We start from the raw sequence: 20,561 nt of genomic DNA on the forward strand, positions 1-20,561 counted from the left end.
CCTCGGCGCCACACGGCAGCAGTGCTAACCATTGCGCCACCGTGCCGTCCATGTGGTGCTTTTAATTGACAAACCTGTTTCTATTCTGAAATACATAGAAGATTTTGAACCAAGATAGACTGTGGACTCAGATGGCAAACCTGCCCCAGAATAACTGTTAGCATTGAACTCTGGCCAAATCTCAGAGTTGGTCCGCCGGGAGGCGACAATTGGCTCATTTTCTATGTTTTCGTAGTTGCACAATTCTGATTTGCATTCCATGTTAACCAGTGCTGATGTGTTGGTGCTTCTTGGCTTTTCCTGCTAATAAATCAGTGGTTTCAAGTGATAAAGTTGAAAATAGGGATATGGAGCTAGTTTAGGGAAAAGGCATTGAAGTGGATGATCAGCCACGATCGCATTGAATGGCGGAGCAGGTTTGATGGGCTGAACGGCCTACCCGTGCTCCTATATTACTCTGTTCTTATGAACTCTGGCTGGATCAAGCTGGATGGGCCGAATGGCCTTTACTCATTATGAACATTCTTATTAGTTTCTCAGCAAGTTGACAATATATTTATTGAGGGAGTTCTATTATTCCATTGAATCCACTGTAAGCAGTTACCGATTGGCTACTATAAAGTTGTTAACAGGTGCAATTGAGATTCATATTTTGATGTCTCACATTCTGAATGGAATTTTGTGCCACTAGTATCTTAAAAGGTTACGTTAAGGGGTTATTGAGAAAGGGCAGGAAAGTGAGCTTGGGTGGAGTGCTCATTCAGAGGGTCGGTGCAGACCCAATGGTCCGAATGGCCTCCTTCTGCACTTAGGGATTCAATGATGCTTGCATGCCGAGTTAGAAGGTTATCGGTTCAAATCTCACTCGAGTATCTTACTTCAGGATAATTCTGAGGATGGGCTGAAAAGTTGGAAGCATCATATTTCAAATGAAGTGAATCTGAAAGTCCATTTTTGAAGAGTGAAGAATTGACATAGCGCATAGATAATCAATCAGTTACCACTATCCAATTACCTTAGTCCCACTTCCTTAATTGTTTCTTCCATAGCTCTGCAATCTTTTCCTATATTGGATAAATATATCCAATTATATTTCCAATTTATCATTAAATCCATTCCCATCATCCTTTAGAGTTATTCATTCAAGATCATCATAACTCATTGATAAAATAGCAGTGATCCTCCTATCCTTCAACCAACTCAACTTCTCTGCTTTCCAAATTGTTTCTTTAACTATAAATATATTAGAAAATTAAATGCTATAGAAAATCAGTACAGAATGCAGGATTTTAAGATAGGGCTGAACTACTTCTGTGCACACAGATGTAATTGTCTGCTGCCCTGAGGGAGGGAGTTCCAGGAGTTTGACCCAGCGACAGTGAAGGGATGGCTGATACGGCTCAGGTCAGGATGGCATGTGACCTGGAAAGGAACGAGCAAATGTGTTCTTTCCTTGAGCTCTCTGCCCTCGTTCTCCCAGGTAGCAGAGGTTGTGGGTTTGGGAGGTCCTGACAAACAAACTTTGGTGACTTTCTGCACTGCATTTTGTGGATGGTACAACATTGCAGTCACAATGTGTCGAAGGGATTGAATTTTTAAGATGGTGGCCAGGGTGCCGAGCTGACTTCTTTACCCTGCATTCTGATGAGTTTCTTGAGTTTTGTTGGAACTACTCTCACCCAGGCAAGTGGGGGAATATTCCATCACGGTCCTGACTTGTGTCTTGTAGATAGTGGGTCGTGTTGGAGAAGTTACCCACCATAGAATTCCCAGCTTCTGATCTATTCTTGTAGCCAGTGTTTACATGCCTGGTCCAGTTAAGTTTCCAGTAACCCTCAGGATGTTGACAATGGGAGAGTTAGTGATGGTAATTCCATTGAATGTCAAAGGGAGATGGTTAAATTCTCTCGTTAGAATCATTGAATCATAGAATTTACAGTGCAGAAGGAGGCCATTCGGCCCATCGAGTCTGCACCAGCCCTTACAAAGGGCACCCTACTGAAGCCCACGTATCCACCCTATCCCCGTAGCCCAGTAACCCCCACTTAATATTTTTTGGACACTAAGGGCAATTTGGCATGGCCAATCCACCTAACCCGCACATCTTACACTGTGAGAGGAAATCGGAGTAAGACCATAAGACCATTAGACATAGGAGCGGAAGTAAGGCCATTCGGCCCATCGAGTCCACGCCACCATTCAATCATGGCTGATTTCAACTCCATTTACCCGCTCTCTCTCCATAGATAAAAGGAGGAAACCCACGCAGACACGGGGAGAACGTGCAGACTCCGCACAGACAGTGACCCAGCTGGGAATCGAACCTGGGACCCTGGAGCTGTGAAGCAACAGTGCTAACCACTATGCTACCGTGCTGCCCCACAGATGTGATCATTTCCTGGCTCTCATGGGGCACAAACGTCACTTGCTACTTATCAGTCCAAGGCTGCATGTTGTCCAGGTCTAGATGCATCTGGACACAGACTGCTACAGCGTCTGAGGAGTTGTAAATGGTGGAAAACATTGTGCATCATAAGTGAATGCCCCTCTTCTGACCTTCTGTTGGAGGGAAGATCATTGATGAAACTGCTAAGACCTAGGACACCACCCTGAAGAACTCCTGCAACGATGTCCCAAGGCTGAGATGATTGACCTCCAACAACTACAATCATCTTCCAGGTGTGCCAGCTATGACTCAAACCATCAGAGAAGTTCCCCCCTGATTCCCATTGACTCAAGTTTCAGGTTGCAAGTTCACAATATATTTTTGTACCTATAAATACATGTATCATTAAATACGTGTACATAAATATATATATTATATATTGTCGCACAGAGAAAAGTGTCTCTGAACTAATTTATTTTATTGCCAATACTTTCCTTTTCCCTCTTTTGAAATTGTTGACTCTCACTGGAATATGTGGATGGTAATAGTAAACTGTTTAATCGTGGAAGACATTTCCGCAGTTCAACATCTCAATTCACCGGGATTCCAGCAAGAGCGCAGTGAGGAATGAGAATCCCTCCAGGGCTTGGGCTTGCTGAAGTTAGTTGTCATCCCAACAAACTGAGATTAGCTCACTGAAGAATTTAATTAGAAGTCTCGTGGCCTATTTGCACACTTACATGAGTGACTATGTCATTAAGGGAGCAAAAGAGTTGTCACTGGGCAAGCTTCTGCACAAATCATTATACCCACTTCAGAAAACGTGGAGGAATATCCTAGATGTTACTGGCAGTTTTTAAAGAGGGTGGAAGTCCTTTTTTAAAAAATCAACAATAATCCTTTTTGATTTTAATCAGCTTTTATACATTTTACAAAATGGTGGTTTGAGAATATTATCATAGAATTTACAGTGCAGAAGGAGGCCATTCAGCCCATCAAGTCTGCACCGGTCCTTGTAAAGAGCACCCCACTTAAGCCTGCCCTTTCCCCGTAACCCAGTAACCCCACCTAACCTTTTTGGACACTAAGCCAATCCGCTTAACCTGCACATCTTTGGCCTGTGGGAGGAAACCACAGAAGAAACCCATGCTGACACGGGGAGAAAGTGCAAACTCAACACAGACAGTCTCCTAAAGTTGTGCCACCGTGCCGATATTAGTCATAATCAATTTTCTATGTAAAGCACAACACATATGCTGTGTTGCACAACACAACACAAGGTGAACACCTATAATCATAACAGGTTGATATATGCAAGGTTATGATAAACATGTTATATAAACGTACTCAAAATAGGCTAATAGATATATAATACTGAGACAAGCAATGGACATGTTGAGTCAATACATGGTAATAAGCTAAAGGCCATGTTACCAAAGCAGATTTTTCTCTGTTATCCCTAATAGGCCTAATAAGTTTGCAGCCGCAGGCTGTGTTCGCACAAGATCCCACTGTATCTCTTCTAATAGTGTTAATCTTCTTAATTCAATGTCTGACACCAAAACACAGATTGTTCTGCAGAGGTGACACTGAGAGAAAATGTCTCTAATGAAATTGGATAGTATACACAGTCACGTGGGCAATATGTTTAAAGTGAACATTTTAGGAGACAAAAGCTCATTGGATCTTATGAAAGTGCCAAAAATGGCGTTTCTTTCAAATCCATTCTCAGGATGTGAACTTCGCTGACAAGGCCAGGATGTATTGTTCATCTCTAATTCCCCTCGAGAAGGTCTTGTTGAGCTGCCTCCTTGAATACAGCTAAGTGGCTTATCATAGAATCATAGAATCTAAAGTGCAGAAGGAGGCCATTCCACCCATCGAGTCTGCACCGGCCCTTGGAAAGAGCACCCTACCCAAGCCCACACCCCCACCCTATCCCTGTAACCCATCCAACCTTTTTGGATTCCAAGGACAATTTTGCATGGCCAAACCACCTAAACTGCACATCTTTGGACTGTGGGAGGAAATCCATGCAGACACAGGGAGAACGTGCAGACTCCGCACAGACAGTGACCCAAGCCGGGAATCGAACCTGGGACCCTGGAGCTGTGAAGCAACTGTGCTAACCACTTAGTATCATTTCAGAGGGCAGTTAAGAAGCAGCCACCTTGCTGTGGTTCTGCAGACAAATACAGACCAGATCAAGGAGGAAAGATAATGGGCGGGATTCTTTGAAAATGGGGCTATGTCCCCACGCTGCCAGGAAAACCAGCGGCAACGACTCCGGCGTCGACGGCCGCCAAGGTGGGGAATTCTCCAGCCGGCGCCAAAGGGCCGGTGCGAGTTCATGCATGTGCGGACCGGCCGGCTGTAGGCCAGACCAGATTAGGATGGCAGTTTTCCTTCCCTGAAGGGCATTAGTGAACCAGATGGATTTTTTTAGGCAATCGACAATTTAATTCCAGATTTTTTTAAAATTAAATTCAAATTTCACCACCTGCTGTGGCAGGATTTGAACCCAGCAATCTGGGTCCAGTGACAATTGAAGCTGCTGGATATAGCACTTGGGGAGAATGGGATCAAAGGCTATGGGGAGAAAGCGGGATTAGGCTATTGAGTTGGATGATCAGCCATGATCGTGATGAATGACGGAGCAGGCTCGAAGGGCCAACAGACCTCCTCCTGCTCCTATCTTCTATGTATCTATATATCTATGTACCATTCTGCTATGGCCTCCTGTGACACCTTATCAAATGCCTTTTGGAAATCCAATGACACAACACCTACTGAATCCCCTGTGTCCACAATGTTTCTGACATCATCAAAAGAACTTTAATTAATTTGGCAAATATGTTAATGTGCTGCACTCGTCCCTGCCCTGACTACTTGGCCAGGAACGTGCAGGTGCTGCCGCGGGAAGAGATGGATGAAAGGGAATCACAATATTTTCCTAATCCAGTGCGCAGGATTGATTTAAAATTCCTGTACACAATTACACACTGATTTGGTAAAAGACTGGTGAACATATTCAGAATATATATATATAAAGAAGTATTCTGAAATTCATCTTGAACAAATGTTAGTTAATCTCGCCCATGCTTCCTGCTCCTTCAACCTGATTCCCACTAATCTGCTGAACACTCAGGTCATTTGAAGAGAGACAAATATCGGCTAATATGGGGATATTAGCCGATATTTGTCTCTCTTCAGGTGTCATCCCTCTCTCCTTTAAATCTGCCTTCACCACTCCCTCCTCAAAAAATTCAATCCAGTGCATCAGTTGCAATGGCTTTACTTCATGCTCTTGCACCGTTGCCTGTGGTGTCACCCAGGGATCTATTCTTGGCCTCCTCCTATATCTCATCTACATGCTGTCCCTTGGCTACACCACCTGAAAACAACAGTGTTAGTTTTCACATGTACGCTAATGGCAACCCGCAATCGCCACCAGACCCCGCGCCTCCGGCACTGCTGCTAAATTTTCAGATTGTTTGCATCCACTACTGACCGTGTTCAATGTTTGGACTGCTACATTTGTGACGTTGTACTGCCAGAACATACCCAGAATACACTGCAGACAGCAAAGATAGAAATTGTTGAGCTTCTTTTCTTGATAGCTGCAAGTTGTCCATGTTGCACAGCCATGCAACAAGGTGCTGAGAACACAGGTCTCATAAACCATCAGCTTAGTCCCAAGGATTAGCTTGGCCTTACTTCATGTGTGATCCCGGAGTTGGCCAAAAGTGGTAACTGTTTTCCCTATGTGTCTGTCGAGCTTTGAATCAAGATTGGAACCATAGGTAGCAACATTTTGATTTTCAAATTCTCATCCTGATTTTCAAATTCCTTCATGCCCTTAGGTCATAGAATTTACAGTGCAGAAGGGGGCCATTCGGCCCATCGAGTCTGCACCGGCACTTGGAAAGAGTACCATACTGCAGCCCACGCCTCCACCCTATCCCCGTAACCCGACCTAACCTTTTTGGACACTGAGAGCAATTTATCATGGCCAATCCACCTAACCTGCACATTTTTGGACTGTGGGAGGAAACCGGAGCACCCTGAGGAAACCCACGCACACACGGGGAGAATGTGCCGACTCCGCACAGACAGTGACCCAAGCCGGGAAACAAAATTGGGACTCTGGAGCTGGAAAGCAACTGTGCTAACCATTGTGCTACCGTGCTGCCCTTGCCATTCACTATCACTGTCATCTGCTCCAGCACCACAACTCCAGCCCCACAACTCTCCAACATATTTGCATAATTCTGGCATCTTCAGCGTCCCTACTTTCATTGTTCCATCATTGGTGTCGACTCCTTCAGTTGCCCGAGCCCTGCACTCTGGAATTCACTCTCTGCCTCGCTTTCCTCCTTTTAGACATTCTTTAAAACCCACCTTTTTGACTAAGCTTTTGGTCATTTGATCCAATGGGAGGAATTTAATGGAAAAATGTTTAAGTTAATCTATAGCGTGTTTTTCAAGGAATTTCCTGCCAGCTTGGCAGGCGAGTTCCCCACCATTTTCAAATGACAATTAGGACTCACTGAGTCCCCTAGCGAGCAAATTTAGCCACGTGCTTCCTGTCGCTTGCAGTGCCGAGAAACACATGGCTATTCAACGCAACTTGCGTTGTATAAGGGGCCTGCATGGGGAACGCGCGGCCGAGGCTGCACATAGCCCCATTTTGTAATGTGGGGAGCTGTGTTCACTCGAACTCCCCAGTGTAACGAGAAATCTAAAATGACGTCCCAATCTCAAGAGGCCGTCAAAACGATCCTCGACCTCCCCCTAGCCAGAACACACTATGGGAGTGCCCCCCCCCCCAAACACACACACAACACGTGCAAATAAATGCCAGCTTGGCGCCTTGGCATTGCCACTGGCACTTAGGTGGCACTGCCAAGGTGCCAGGCTGGCACCAGCAGTGCCAGGGCACCACCTTGCCCAAAGCACATGCCGCTGGGGGCCTCCGATCCCCTGGGATACCCCCACGCGTCTCGGGATTCTGCATAATAAAGTGAGGTATAGTCTCGCTCTAATATGCAGATTTGCCAAAAAGTGATCTCGCCCACAATGTGCGGGATTCACATTGCAACGTCTCGTGACATCGCGTTGGATCTTGCGAGGCGTGGTGAACCGGATAAATCCCGGGAACAAAGTCTCCCGGTTTTCAATGGCCACACTGCGCCACAGCGAGCTGCTTTTCAGGTGCAGTGGGGCGGTTGGATCACGCCCTTAGTTACTTTTCTGGGCCTGGGGATTTCTCATTGGTTTAGCCCACACTGAGGGCTGGGTTTGTCGGCTACGCCCGGACAGGACAGGAACCATGTAAAGGCCCGTTGACCTTGGGCGAAAATTTCCATTCGCCGGGAAGGCGCCACCCGAAAAATCCCAGCCCAGAATTCTTTTTTTTAGCACTGGGGAACTGAACTCCAAGATCGGGCCGCCATTTTGAAAGGGTGTCCCGATCTCTAAGTGAGCTTGTTGTTCCCCCCCCCCCCCATGGCAATGTCAACCTCCACACTCATATGGACACTACCACAGACCCAGGGTTCCAGCAGGGCAATGCAAAGCAAAGGTGTTCAAGGAGGGCAGCCAGGGAGCCACTTTGCACTATCCCTGACCACCCAGGGGTCTCCGTTGGCCTGGGAAACCCCCCGGGTGCCATTCCGTCTGGTCTACAATTGTGTGGACCAATGCTGAATAGTGCCTGGGTACAGCCACACTGGGGAGGCAGGTAGATCCTGGGAAGCTGGTTGATCACGGGTAAGCGTGCCTAAGTAGATTTAAACGCAGCACGATAGCACAGTGGTTAGCACAGTTGCTTCACAGCTCCAGGGTCCCACGTGCGACTCCCACTTGGATCACTGTCTGTGGCAAGTCTGCACGTTCTCCCCGTGTCTGCGTGGGTTTCCTCTAGGTGCTCCGGTTTCCTCCCGCAGTCCAAAGATGTGCAGGTTAGGTGGATTGCCATGCTGAATTGCCCTTAAGTTTCCAAAAGGGTTGGGTGGAGTTACTAGGTAATGGGGATAGGGTGGAGGTGTGGGCTTGGGTAGGGTGCTCTTTCCAAGGGCCGGTGCAGACACGATGGGCCGAATGCCTTCCTTCTGCATTGTAAATTCTATGTTAAACCCAACTTAGGCGCGCACCGTTTGGTCACTCCCCTTTCAGGTGAAATCCTGACTCCGATGCCTCTCAGGACCTGGGTAGATCCCGCGAGGCGTGAACGCGACCGAGAGGCCCGCTAGTGGCCTCCCACAGGATCTACCGGCTTCATTGTGCTCTTGCTCGAGCGCAACGCGGCCACAAAATTGCAGCCAATATCCCTTCATATAGCCCAATGCTTTGTTTTGCTTCAATGCTCCTGTGAAGAGCTTTGGGGCGTTTTAATGGGTTAAAAGTGCAATATAAATATAGGTTGTTGTATTGGTTGTACTGGTACAAAAGTCACACTTAAACTGTATAAAGATGGACCAATTGTTAACTTAACTCCTGTTCACTTTGCAATTATTCTCACAATCTTCAAAGGTTAATTAAAACTTGGTTAGAAAGGAATGTTTATGAATAGCATAGGGCAATTGTTCATTACTTATACTTGCTATTGCAAAATACAAGATCCTATTGTCCATACCATTGTTAGGGTCGGTGTCCAACGCTGATTCTACACGTAGTTTATCAGGAAATAATTTCTTTTGACACAAAATGCTGGTCCTTCCGACTCTGTGGGAAAAGGAATGCATTTTAAGGGAGAGGTCTTGCTGTTCACGCTGGTGAGATCTTGTGGTCCTGCTGACACACACCCCACCGGTGTGGGGTGGATTCAATCAGAAATCCCCTTGACAACGATGGAACCAGAAGATCCCACCGCCAGCTAACGACCATAAGACACAGGAGCAGAATTAGGCCGTTCGGCCCATCAACTCTGCTCCACCATTCAATCATAGCTGATATGTTTCTCATCCCCATTCTCCTGCCTTCTCCCCGTAACCCCTGATCCCCTCATTAATCAAGAACCTATCTATCTCTGTCCTAAATACACTGTGAGTTGGCCTCCACAGCCTTCTGCGGCAAAGAGTTTCACAGATTCACCAACTCTGGCTGAAGAAATGCATTCTCGTCTGTGTTTTGAAGGATCGTCCCTTCAGTCTGAGGCTGTGCCCTCGGGTTCTAGTTCCTCCTGCTACTGGAAACATCCTCTCCACGTTCACTCTATCTCGGCCTCTCAGTATCCTGTAAGTTTCAATTAGGTCCTCCCTCATCCTTCTAAACTCCAAAGTACAGATCCAGAGTCCTCAACCGCTCATCATATGACAAGTCTTTCTGTTACCACCCCCTACAGGGTCCCCTCCTGCACCTCAGAGTATGAGCTACCCAGGTGACTAGTGGGCGGAGCTTCCTTCCAATTGGAGGAGCTCCCCACAGGATATAAACTCTTACCTGGAAGCAGTTCGTGGAAGATGACCCTGCGGGGAGAGGAGGGGAGATGAGAGGAGTGATTGTTACAACTAGTGTGGAATGAAGAGAGTTGTGATGAATCGTTACTGTATTACTGTACCCTTATCATCATGTACGGTGATGTCCCCTTTAAGACCGGGTTTGGAACCCTGGGGGACTCCGCCTCCGGCTCTGCCCACCTGGGAGCTGTATATAAGGGGCCGCCGTGTGGGCGGCACTCAGTAAGCACCCGTCTCGGCACCAGGCTAGTTCTTAGCTTATTAAAGCCTTCTTTACCGTTTTACTATCCAAGCGTTGTTATTGAGGGTACAACAATTTAATAAGCTAAACTACATCGGGATGGATGCAGGCCTAAAACCAGAGAAGCTCAATCTGGAAGCACGGACACCGGAGGCAAAATACATTTTTAAATACTGGCTCTGATGTTTCGAGGCCTACCTGGACTCCTCAGAGACTCCCATCCTGGGGCCACGTAAGCTGCGCCTACTCCACGCCCGGGTGAGTCACAGAATCTCCGCCACGCTCGAAAAGGCGACTACCTACAAAGAGGCGGTCGAGTTACTACGCAAGCGGTTTGTCAAACCCATCAACGAGGTACATGCCCGGCATCTGCTCTCTACCTGCCAGCAGGGCTCGGGGGAATCACTAGACGAATTTTTAGAAAAACTCACCGCGCTCGCCAGGGACTGTGACCATCAGGGTGTGACAGGGGAAACCCATATGAACCTGCACATGGGAGACGCTTCCGTGTCCAGCATCCGCTCAACCTACATCCGGCAGCGGCTACTCGAAAACGTGGCAAAAGACCTCAAGGACAGGCTAACGCTCGCCTCCCCGCTGGAAGTGGCCCGACATAATTTGGGCACATACCCCGCGGACCCTTCCTCAGACTCGCCCACGTTACGGGCTTGCGCTGCGCGGCGACCGGCCCAGACTGGGGGCACACCATGCTACTTCTGCGGGCAGGGTCAGCATCCACGCCTATGCGGCCCAGCCCGCTCCGCCATCTGCAGCGACTGCGAAAAAAAGGGGCATTTTGCAAGGGTCTGCCTGGCCAGGCCCAAGGGCCAGAAACACAAAGAACAGCAGGCCAGAAAATCAGGCTCACAGACCCACAGGCCTCGCAATGCAGCTGTGCATCGACCCGACACGCCCCCTTCTGATGCGTCATCCACCTCGTGCGAATCATGGGGGCGGCCATCTTGTCGGTGGCCATCTTCTCGACCCGACATGTGCGACTGACGACAGCGGCCATTTTACAAATCCGACGCGGCTGAGGACTCGGACTACCCGCAACTGGGAGCCATTACCCTTGACCAAACGCGGCCAAAACATCTGCAGAACTTGATGATGAAGGTCCAGGTCAACTGGCGCGACACTCCATGCCTTTTCGACTCCGGGAGCACGGAGAGCTTTATTCTTCCTGAGACGGTAAGGCGCTGCTCCTTGCGCATCCATCTCGCGTCCCAAACCACAGCCCTCGCATCCGGGTCCCACTCGGTACAAATCAAGGGGTACTGTATCGCCGATCTCTCGATCCAGGGCGCCGAATACACCCGTTTCAAACTGTATATCCTCCCTCACCTCTGCGCCCCCCCCTGCTGCTCGGACTGGATTTCCAGTGCGGCCACCGAAGCCTGACACTGAAGTTCAGCAGGCCCTTGCCCCCCCCTCACGGTATGCAGCCTTGCGACACTGAAAGTCGCACCCCCCTCTCTATTAGCGAACCTCACTCCCGACTGTAAGCCCGTCGCCACCAGGAGCCGGCGGTACAGTGCCCAAGATATGACTTTCATCAAGTCAGAGGTCCAGCGTTTACTGGGAGAGGGGGTCAGAGGCAAGCAACAGCCCCTGGAGAGCACAAGTGGTGGTAGTCCGGTCCGGGGAAAAGAAACGAATGGTCGTGAATTATAGCCAGACCATAAACCGCTTCACGCAGCTCGATGCGTACCCCCTCCCTTGCATAGCAGAAATGGTAAATCGGATCGCCCAATACCGAGTCTTTTCCACGGTCGATCTCAAATCCGCCTACCACCAGCTCCCCATCCGACCAAAAGATCGCCCCTATACTGCCTTCGAAGCAGCCGGACGGCTCTTCCACTTCCTCAGGGTCCCCTTCGGCGTAACAAATGGGGTTTCCGTCTTCCAAAGGGCGATGGACCAAATGGTGGACCAGTACGGTTTGCGGGCTACATACCCGTACTTAGACAATGTCACCATCTGCGGCCATGACGCGAACCTCAAAGTCCTCCAGACCGCCCGAGACCTCAACCTGACCTATAATGAGAAAAAATGCATTTTCCACACAACCCGGCTTGCCATCCTCGGCTATGTCGTGGGTCCCGACCCCGACCGCATGCCTCAAGGCCCTCAAACGGTGCTTGAGGCTCTTCTCCTATTACACCCAGTGGGTCCCCAAATATGCGGACAAAGCCCGCCCACTCAAAGACCATGATATTACCCCTGTATCATCAAGGCCGCTATGCACGCGGTGGACAAAACTATCCCCTCCCAGGTAGGGAGCAATGTGTCAGACATAGCCTTGGCTGCTACCCTCAACCAGGCAGGCAGACCAGTAGCTTTCTTCTCCCGGACCCTCACCGCCTCAGAGATTCGGCACTCTGCAGTCGAGAAGGAGGCACAAGCCATTGTGGAGGCTGTACGGCACTGGAGGCACTACCTAACCAGTAGGAAGTTCACCCTCGTTACCGACCAATGGTCGGTAGCCTTTATGTTCGATAATGCACAACCGAGCAAAATAAAAAACGATAAAATTTTGAGGTGGAGGATCGAACTCTCCACCTACACGTACGATATCAAGTATCGTCCAGGGGAGCTCAACGAGCCCCTAGATGCCCTGTCCCGGCCACGTGCGCCAACGCGCAGGAGGACCGCCTGCAAGCCATCCACAATGACCTCTGTCACCCGGGGGTTACCCGGCTCGTCCACTTTATCAAGACCCGCAACCTACCTTACTCAACCGAGGAGGTCAAGGCCATGACCAGAGCTTGCCAGATCTGCGCGGAGTGCAGACCGCACTTCTACCGGCCAGACAAGGCTCGGCTCGTGAAGACCTCGGGCCCTTTGAGCGACTGAGCGTGGACTTCAAGGGCCCCCTCCCGTCCACCAACCGCCATGCCTATTTCCTCACCGTTATCGACGAGTTCTCCCGCTTCCTATTCGCCATCCCCTGCCCCGACATGACCTCAGCCACCATGATAAAGGCACTGCTCAGCATCTTCACCCTGTTTGGTTTCCCCGCTTATATCCACAGCGACTGGGGTACATCGTTCATAATCGATGAACTGCATCAGTATCTGCTCAGCAAAGGCATCACCTCGAGCAGAATGACCAGTTATAACCCGTGGGGAAACGGGCAGGTGGAGAGGGAGAACGCGACAGTTTGGAAGGCTGTCCTTCTGGCCCTGCGGTCGAGAAGTCTCCCAACCACCCGCTGGAAGGAAGTCCTACCCGATGCCCTACACTCCATTAGGTCGCTCCTCTGCACGGCCACGAATGAGACCCCTCATAACCGATTGTTTGTCTTCCCCAGGAAATCCACCTCCGGGGTCTTGCTTCCACCTTGGCTGACGGCTCCGGGACCTGTTCTTCTCCGGGGGCACGCAAGGAGCCATAAAACGGACCCCTGGTCGAGAGGGTCCGATTACTACACGCAAACCTCAGTTACGCCTACGTCGAGTACCCCGACGGCAGGCAAGATACGGTTTCCCTCTGAGATCTGGCACCCGCTGGTTCCACAACTACAGACGCCCCTTCTCTCACAGCTCCCCTGCGGGACCCAGCACCCACAACAACCCCACCCCCCGGGCCCACACCCCGTCGGTGGACACCGACCGCGCACGCCCCCTAGCGCCCCCCCCCCCCAATACACCCCGCCAGCGCCGGCACCACTACCCCCAACCCCAGCTATTTCCCCTGCGCCCCGATCCCCTACCCCGACCCGGACCAAGGCTCCGACCACCGTGTTCCCAGACATACCCTCAACTAAGACGTCCATGTCAGCCGCACCACCGCCTGAGCTGAGGAGGTCGATGAGGACGATCAGGCCGCCGAAACGAATGGACTTATGATGGCACTTCAACCCCGCCGGACTTTTTTTTAAAAACAGGGGGTGAATGTGATGAACGGTTACTGTATTACTGTGCCCTTAGCATCATGTAAGGTGATATCCCCTTTAAGACTGGGCTTGGAACCCTGGGGGACTCCGCCTCTGGCTCCACCCACCTGGGAGCTGTATATAAGGGGCCGCTTTGTGGGCAGCACTCAGTAAGCACCCGTCTCGGCACCAGGCTAGTTCTTAGCTTATTAAAGCCTTCTTTACCGTTTTACTCTCTAAGCGCCGTTATTGAGGATACAACATTGTACCCTATGGCCATGGCCTCTTATGAGTGCCTTCGTCTAAAACATCTTCATTCCGGGGATCATTCTTGTAAACCTCCTCTGGACACCTCTCCAAGGTCGCCTCCCGCTGCCGAGAGACACGCCACAGGAAGGCCAGAGAATCTCATCCTAAATCTCATTTACATTTTGATACCATTTGCTGTACCAATACTATAAGTACAGCATAAATGAGATGCCAAGTCCAGATGGACTATGAAGATATATTCTGGCACAGGCTTCATTCTGTATTTATACTGCAAATTGGTGTGAAGCCAAACTGATTTGCACCAACACGGGGGCAGCACGGTAGCATTGTGGATAGCACAATTGCTTGACAGCTCCAGGGTCCCAGGTTCGATTCCGGCTTGGGTCACTGTCTGTGCGGAGTCTGCACCTCCTCCCCGTGTGTGCGTGGGTTTCCTCCGGATGCTCCGGTTTCCTCCCACAGTCCAAAGATGTGCAGGTTAGGTGGATTGGCCATGATAAATTGCCCTTAGTGTCCAAAATTGTCCTTAGTGTTGGGTGGGGTTACTGGGTTATGGGGGTAGGGTGGAGGTGTTGACCTTGGGTAGGGCGTTCTTTCCAAGAGCCGGTGCAGACTCGATGGGCCGTATGGCCTCCTTCTGCACTGTAAATTCTATAATTCTATAAAAAAACACTGCAGTTAGAACCATAGAATTGCTACCATGCAGAACGAGGCCATTCGGCCCATCGAGTCTGCACCAATCCTCTGAAAAAGCACCGTACCTAGACCCACTGCCCCACCCTATCCCTGTAACCACACCTAACCTGCACATCTTTGGACTTTGGAATGTGAAAGTGTCTGTAGAAGATCATCCATCCTACCTGTAGCAGTGTTAGATCAAATATAACTTTCTAAACCAGTTCTGGCAAAAACGTTAACTCTGTTTCTCACTCTGCAGAATGCTCAGTGACCTGCTGAGCATTTCCAGCACTTCCTGTTTTCATCTTGGATTTGCAGCACTCTCAGTAACTTACTTTTGTAATCCATGTCCTTCCCCATTAATATTTATTGCTATTTATTTTTAAATACTTATCCAGTTTCCTTGTAAATGCTCGTAATAATCTGTGACAATTGTAGAGCAATAGGTCTGTTAATGCATATGTTAACGAGTCCATGTGATATTAATGATGTAACTGTGACATCTGCAGTCAGACGACCAGGATGTTCCAAGAGAGCTCGACACAGAATAGTCTGTGTCTTGAATACCATGTGCTTGTCATGTGGTCGTTGTAAATAGTTCTTGATAAAGAGGTTCGAAGTTAAACCGTACTGGCTATCTAAAATATGGCAAAGGGAAGCAAAGCGTCATCAATTACGATGAGACTGGAATGCATGGTAGTAGTTTAAGCTTATCTTCACACACACATTTTTCAAATTGTTGGACAATTTTGGGGAACATTGGGGAAGTGGTAGAAGGATTCCCAAGTTGATTAGCTGCCCGTTGAACATTATGAATGCTTCTTCCATGGCCAACAAGTCCAGGCATTGGACTCAAACCAGGAGCTTCTGCCCCAGAAGTAGGGACTACCCACTGCATCACACGACCTCCTGGAACAGTATTAGTAAAAACTCAGTAAAAGCTCAGGAACAACGTCACAACTTGGTGGCAGTGCTGGGGACCACAGTCTAGCAAACTGCAGCCACAGGTCGGCAACACAGGAGTGACGCCCAATGAAAGGAGAAAATTGACTTGGCCTTGATGAAGACCTGACCCAGGAATTACCGTGATGAGCTGTTCCAACTGCCTCAATAGCCACTTGTCATTGCTATCATCCTTCGCAATGGAATCTTTTTAACGGAATAAAATATAATGGCTCAGGTTTTATGAAAGTAATTACAGAAAAACTCTCTGGCCATGGAAAATTTTATATTTGTAAAACATCAAATTTCTGCAGTCCGCGCTAAAAATTCAATAATTTCTAAAACGATTTTCCCAGAATGTTACTTTATTTCAGCTTCCACCTTAATTTCCATATGTATGACCTAATTTTTATTCCACTTTCTATAAACTTATGAACAGTGACAGATAGAATCTGCTTGTTATTTCCTGGTTTGCTGTCTGTGAGAATACTTCAATGTGTTTGGTTCCTTAGCCTTCTTGATGCCATCGCGGTTGTTGGACACCAGAGAACCCCAAACATTGGGCTAGAATGAAATTAACATTACCGTACAGGCCAAATGCAGAGTATAAACTAGAATTTACACTTGGCAATGCAGACTGAAATATGAGACCTTAATCATTTCTGAATTTTGGAATTTTCTGCATAATAGGAAGTTAGAAATCCTAACCACAAGAACCAAAAAACACTGACATAAATAATTACCTGAAACATTAAATATTATAAAACTGTAATAAAAAGAGCTTTACTTATCCAAATACTTTATCTTCCATGATCCTACTCCCAAAGTACTGTACTAAAATGATGCCATTGACATCAAGAGAATTCTTGGGTCTGCTCAAAATATTTGCCGAAAACTTGGTGTTTCTGAACAATAGATTTCAGGACTGTGTGTGGTCACAGTGTATGAAGACACAGCTTTTATCAGCTGCATTAACCTATTTAAATTAAACCGGGGTCTATAGCTTATGTGGTGTACTTTAAACATTCATCCGCTAATATCACCAACAGTAATCTCTCGGCTTAAAACTCCTTCTAATCTGACTAACAATGTGTCTTAAATCAACTTGGAGGAGGCCTGCCAGTACTTTTGGTCTCTATAAAAACACCCATACAGCTCATTGGGAAATAAATCTGTAAAAACACACAGCACGATTGCAAATTTCAGAAGACATTTGTCGCCTTATTCTTAGGTTCAAGCACAAGTCTCACTCAGTATGAAAGGACTAATTTAACATCAGAGGTCTGTGGGAGTACTGGCCCAAGGCTGATGACATGCTTCTTGTGCCAGTGACTGATAGGGGAAGATTTGCTGGAGCTGCGGACAGGCATGTGTCCAACTAGGGCATGAGTTTTGCCATGGAAAATTTTATATTTGTAAAACATCAAATTTCTGCAGTCAGCGCTAAAAATTCAATAATTTCTAAAACGATTTTCCCAAAATGTTACTTTATTTCAGCTTCCACCTTAATTTCCATATGTATGACCTAATTTTTATTCCACTTTCTATAAACTTATGAACAGTGACAGATAGAATCTGCTTGTTACTTCCTGGTTTGCTGTCTGTGAGAATACTTCAATGTGTTTGGTTCCTTAGCCTTCTTGATGCCATCGCGGTTGTTGGACACCAGAGAACCCCAAACATTGGGCTAGAATGAAATTAACATTACCGTACAGGCCAAATGCAGAGTATAAAGTAGAACTTACACTTGGCAATGCAGACTGAAATATGAGACCTTAATCATTTCTGAATTTAGAAATGACACAAGTTAATGGCTTTCTTCATAAGTGGTTGGTAATACTCATGGGAGGCCAGATCTAGGAGGCCACTCCATGACATCCAGCCCTACATAGCATCAATTTGGCCATGAGTTCTATGCAGCAGAGGTTAGGCATTAGGGGGTATAGGACACCTAGCTTTCCCTCCATCTGCCCTTCCATCTCCAGAAGCCATTGAGGTGCCATTGCACACGGAGAGAGAGTAGGATCTGCAGATTGTTACATCTGGGGGCTCTTCCCAGCTCACTCCAAAGGGGAGGTAGTCCTCAGTCCCTCTGCCAGTGATTCCAGCAGAAGCAGTGGACAGGACCTAAAGAGAGAGCTAAGAAGAGCCAGGAGGGGACATGAGAAGTCTTTGGCAGGTAGGATCAAGGATAACCCTAAAGCTTTCTATAGATATGTCAGGAGTAAAAGAATGACTAGGGTAATGGTAGGGCCAGTCAAGGACAGTAGTGGGAAGTTGTGCTTGGAGTCCGAGGAGATAGGAGAGGTGCTAAATGAATATTTTTCGTCAGTATTCACACAGGAAAAAGACAGTGTTGTTGCGGAGAATACTGAGATTCAGGCTAGTAGACTAGAAGGGCTTGAGGTTCATAAGGAGGAGGTGTTAACAATTCTGGAAAGGGTGAAAATAGATAAGTCCCCTGGGCCGGATGGGATTTATCCTAGGATTCTCTGGGAAGCTAGGGAGGAGATTGCTGAGCCTTTGGCTTTGATCTTTAAGTCATCTTTGTCAACAGGAATAGTGCCAGAAGACTGGAGGATAGCAAATGTTGTCCCCTTGTTCAAGAAGGGGAGTAGAGACAATCCCGGTAACTACAGACCAGTGAGCCTTACTTCTGTTGTGGGCAAAATCTTGGAAAGGTTCATAAGAGATAGGGTGTATAATCATCTGGAAAGGAATAATTTGATTAGACATAGCCAACACGGTTTCATGAAGGGTAGGTCATGCCTCACAAACCTTATTGAGTTCTTTGAGAAGGTGACCAAACAGGTGGATGAGGGTAAAGCAGTTGATGTGGTGTATATGGATTTCAGTAAAGTGTTTGATAGGGTTCCCCACGGTAGGATACTGCAGAAAATACGGAAGCATGGGATTCAGGGAGATTTAGCAGTAGTTGACTCGCCAACACTAAGGGTATTCAAATGGTCATTGGATAGACATATGGACGATAAGGGAATAGTGTAGATGGGCTTTAGAGTGGTTTCACAGGTCGACGCAACATCGAGGGCCGAAGGGCCTGTACTGCACTGTAATGTTCTATGTTCTATGTTGTACTGGGGAGGCACCTTCACCTGTACAGGAGCCTCTTGGCATGCTGGGACACCCCAGGCCTCAAGCAGCCATAGAACAACCACCAACATCATTTCAGGTCACAGGGCATCACAATCAGCAGTCTGCTCCCACTTCAGCTGCAGATTCCAGAGCCGAAACTCATTGGAGCATTCGGCAGTACATTAGAAATTGCATCTAGATTCTAGGATGGCATGTGTGGTTATATTCTATATGTATTACTGATTGGTGTCTGTGTCTTAGTAAATAGTATTGGTGCGTTTATTTCTGTGTGCTTCAATCACCCTCATAAACCTGCCATAGGATAACCACAAACATCATTTCAGGTCACAGGGCATCACAATCAGCAGCCTGTAAGGGTGACAAAGTGGAATTTGGGAGAATATGAATGGAGAGAGTGGACAATGGACACTGGGAAATGCTAAGTGGAAAGAGATGTTGCGTAACTTGGATTGGAGGTCTTCTACAGGAGGCATGTCAAGCACCTGCTGGATGTGACTATGAATAATTGTATCACAAGCCTCCCTTGTGCATCTTTCTATGGCTGTCTCCGGTACTGCCACCTCATCCTAATGTCCTACTTGATCTGTCTCCTCCCCTCACATCCTGAGAGGGGGTGTTTGGCTGCAAAGCCGGTTGTCTGTTCGATCATGGCCTGGTCAACCAGGTATGGTAACGTTCCTCAGCCCAGTGGGACAATTCTGCAGTGGTATCGATATCCGTCTCCTGACTGGGTACTCTTGACCCCAAAGATCCATCCCTGACACACAGAAAGCAGAAACAGCTTAGTACCGAGGAGACTCAAAGTAAATTGATATTATGAATGCTCCTGTGAACCCGTCTTTGAATTTGCTCCTGCTGTCATTTCCCTTAACGTCCTCCTGCAGTCTTGTTCAGTCAGGCTACAACTCTTGCTGTTGTTGTGGCATTGGGGCCTCTGGCGCCTGGTCCTCCTTCTCTTTGGGCTGCACTTCTTTGCAGGAAATCCAAGAATACTAGGTGGATGAATCCCCTGTCTGTTTCAACCCCCCTTTACTGGTCATTGCCCTTGCTCTTCCAGTAGGTCCCAGGCCTTCCCGGCACACATGAGGTATTGCCCCTCAGCTCCCTTGTACTGCCGCTCAGTTCCTTGGGGCTCCCCTTTCAGCAGCAGTTTCCACTCCAGTGAAAGGCAGCTCCAAAATGGCTGATCTACCCTTGGAGCCTGGGGCCTTGCCTGGATACTGTCATCTTTGAATGGTTGTGCGTCTGACAGCCCATGATCCAATGCACAGCATATTTCAAGGTAACATTAAATTCCATTCAGCGACTTGCAAATAAGACATAAGTGCCGCTTTAACAAACTCAATTGCCTTCTCACTGCTCCTATGTGGCATCACTGAATAAATAGAGATGATGGTACCTGGAGAACTCATTGTCCCTCGAATAGGCATGGAATCTTTCCCAAACACCTGTAACTGGCAAACAAGGACCCGAGTATAATGCACCATAAAGACCGCATTTCTGACAATAAAACAAGATTCCCACCACTGACATAAAAGCCCAGAGTCCTCAGCATCGGGCTTCTGAAATTGCTCTCCTGGGCGATTCTAACCC

The 20,561-nt window shown here is 48.0% G+C and overlaps 1 protein-coding gene across 2 annotated transcripts in view; it reads right to left on the reverse strand.

Moving 5' to 3' along the window:
• Positions 1-20,561, reverse strand: part of LOC140396157 (uncharacterized) — a 193,012-nt gene that overhangs the window by 67,758 nt on the left and 104,693 nt on the right. For both annotated transcript variants that reach the window (XM_072484403.1, XM_072484393.1), the window contains exon 7: positions 9,024-9,112. In XM_072484403.1, the coding sequence (XP_072340504.1) occupies positions 9,024-9,112 (89 nt within the window). The remainder of the gene's footprint in view (positions 1-9,023; positions 9,113-20,561) is intronic.

This window comes from Scyliorhinus torazame, chromosome 2 (genome assembly GCF_047496885.1).
Source record: "Scyliorhinus torazame isolate Kashiwa2021f chromosome 2, sScyTor2.1, whole genome shotgun sequence".
Classification (NCBI taxonomy): Eukaryota; Metazoa; Chordata; class Chondrichthyes; order Carcharhiniformes; family Scyliorhinidae; genus Scyliorhinus; species Scyliorhinus torazame.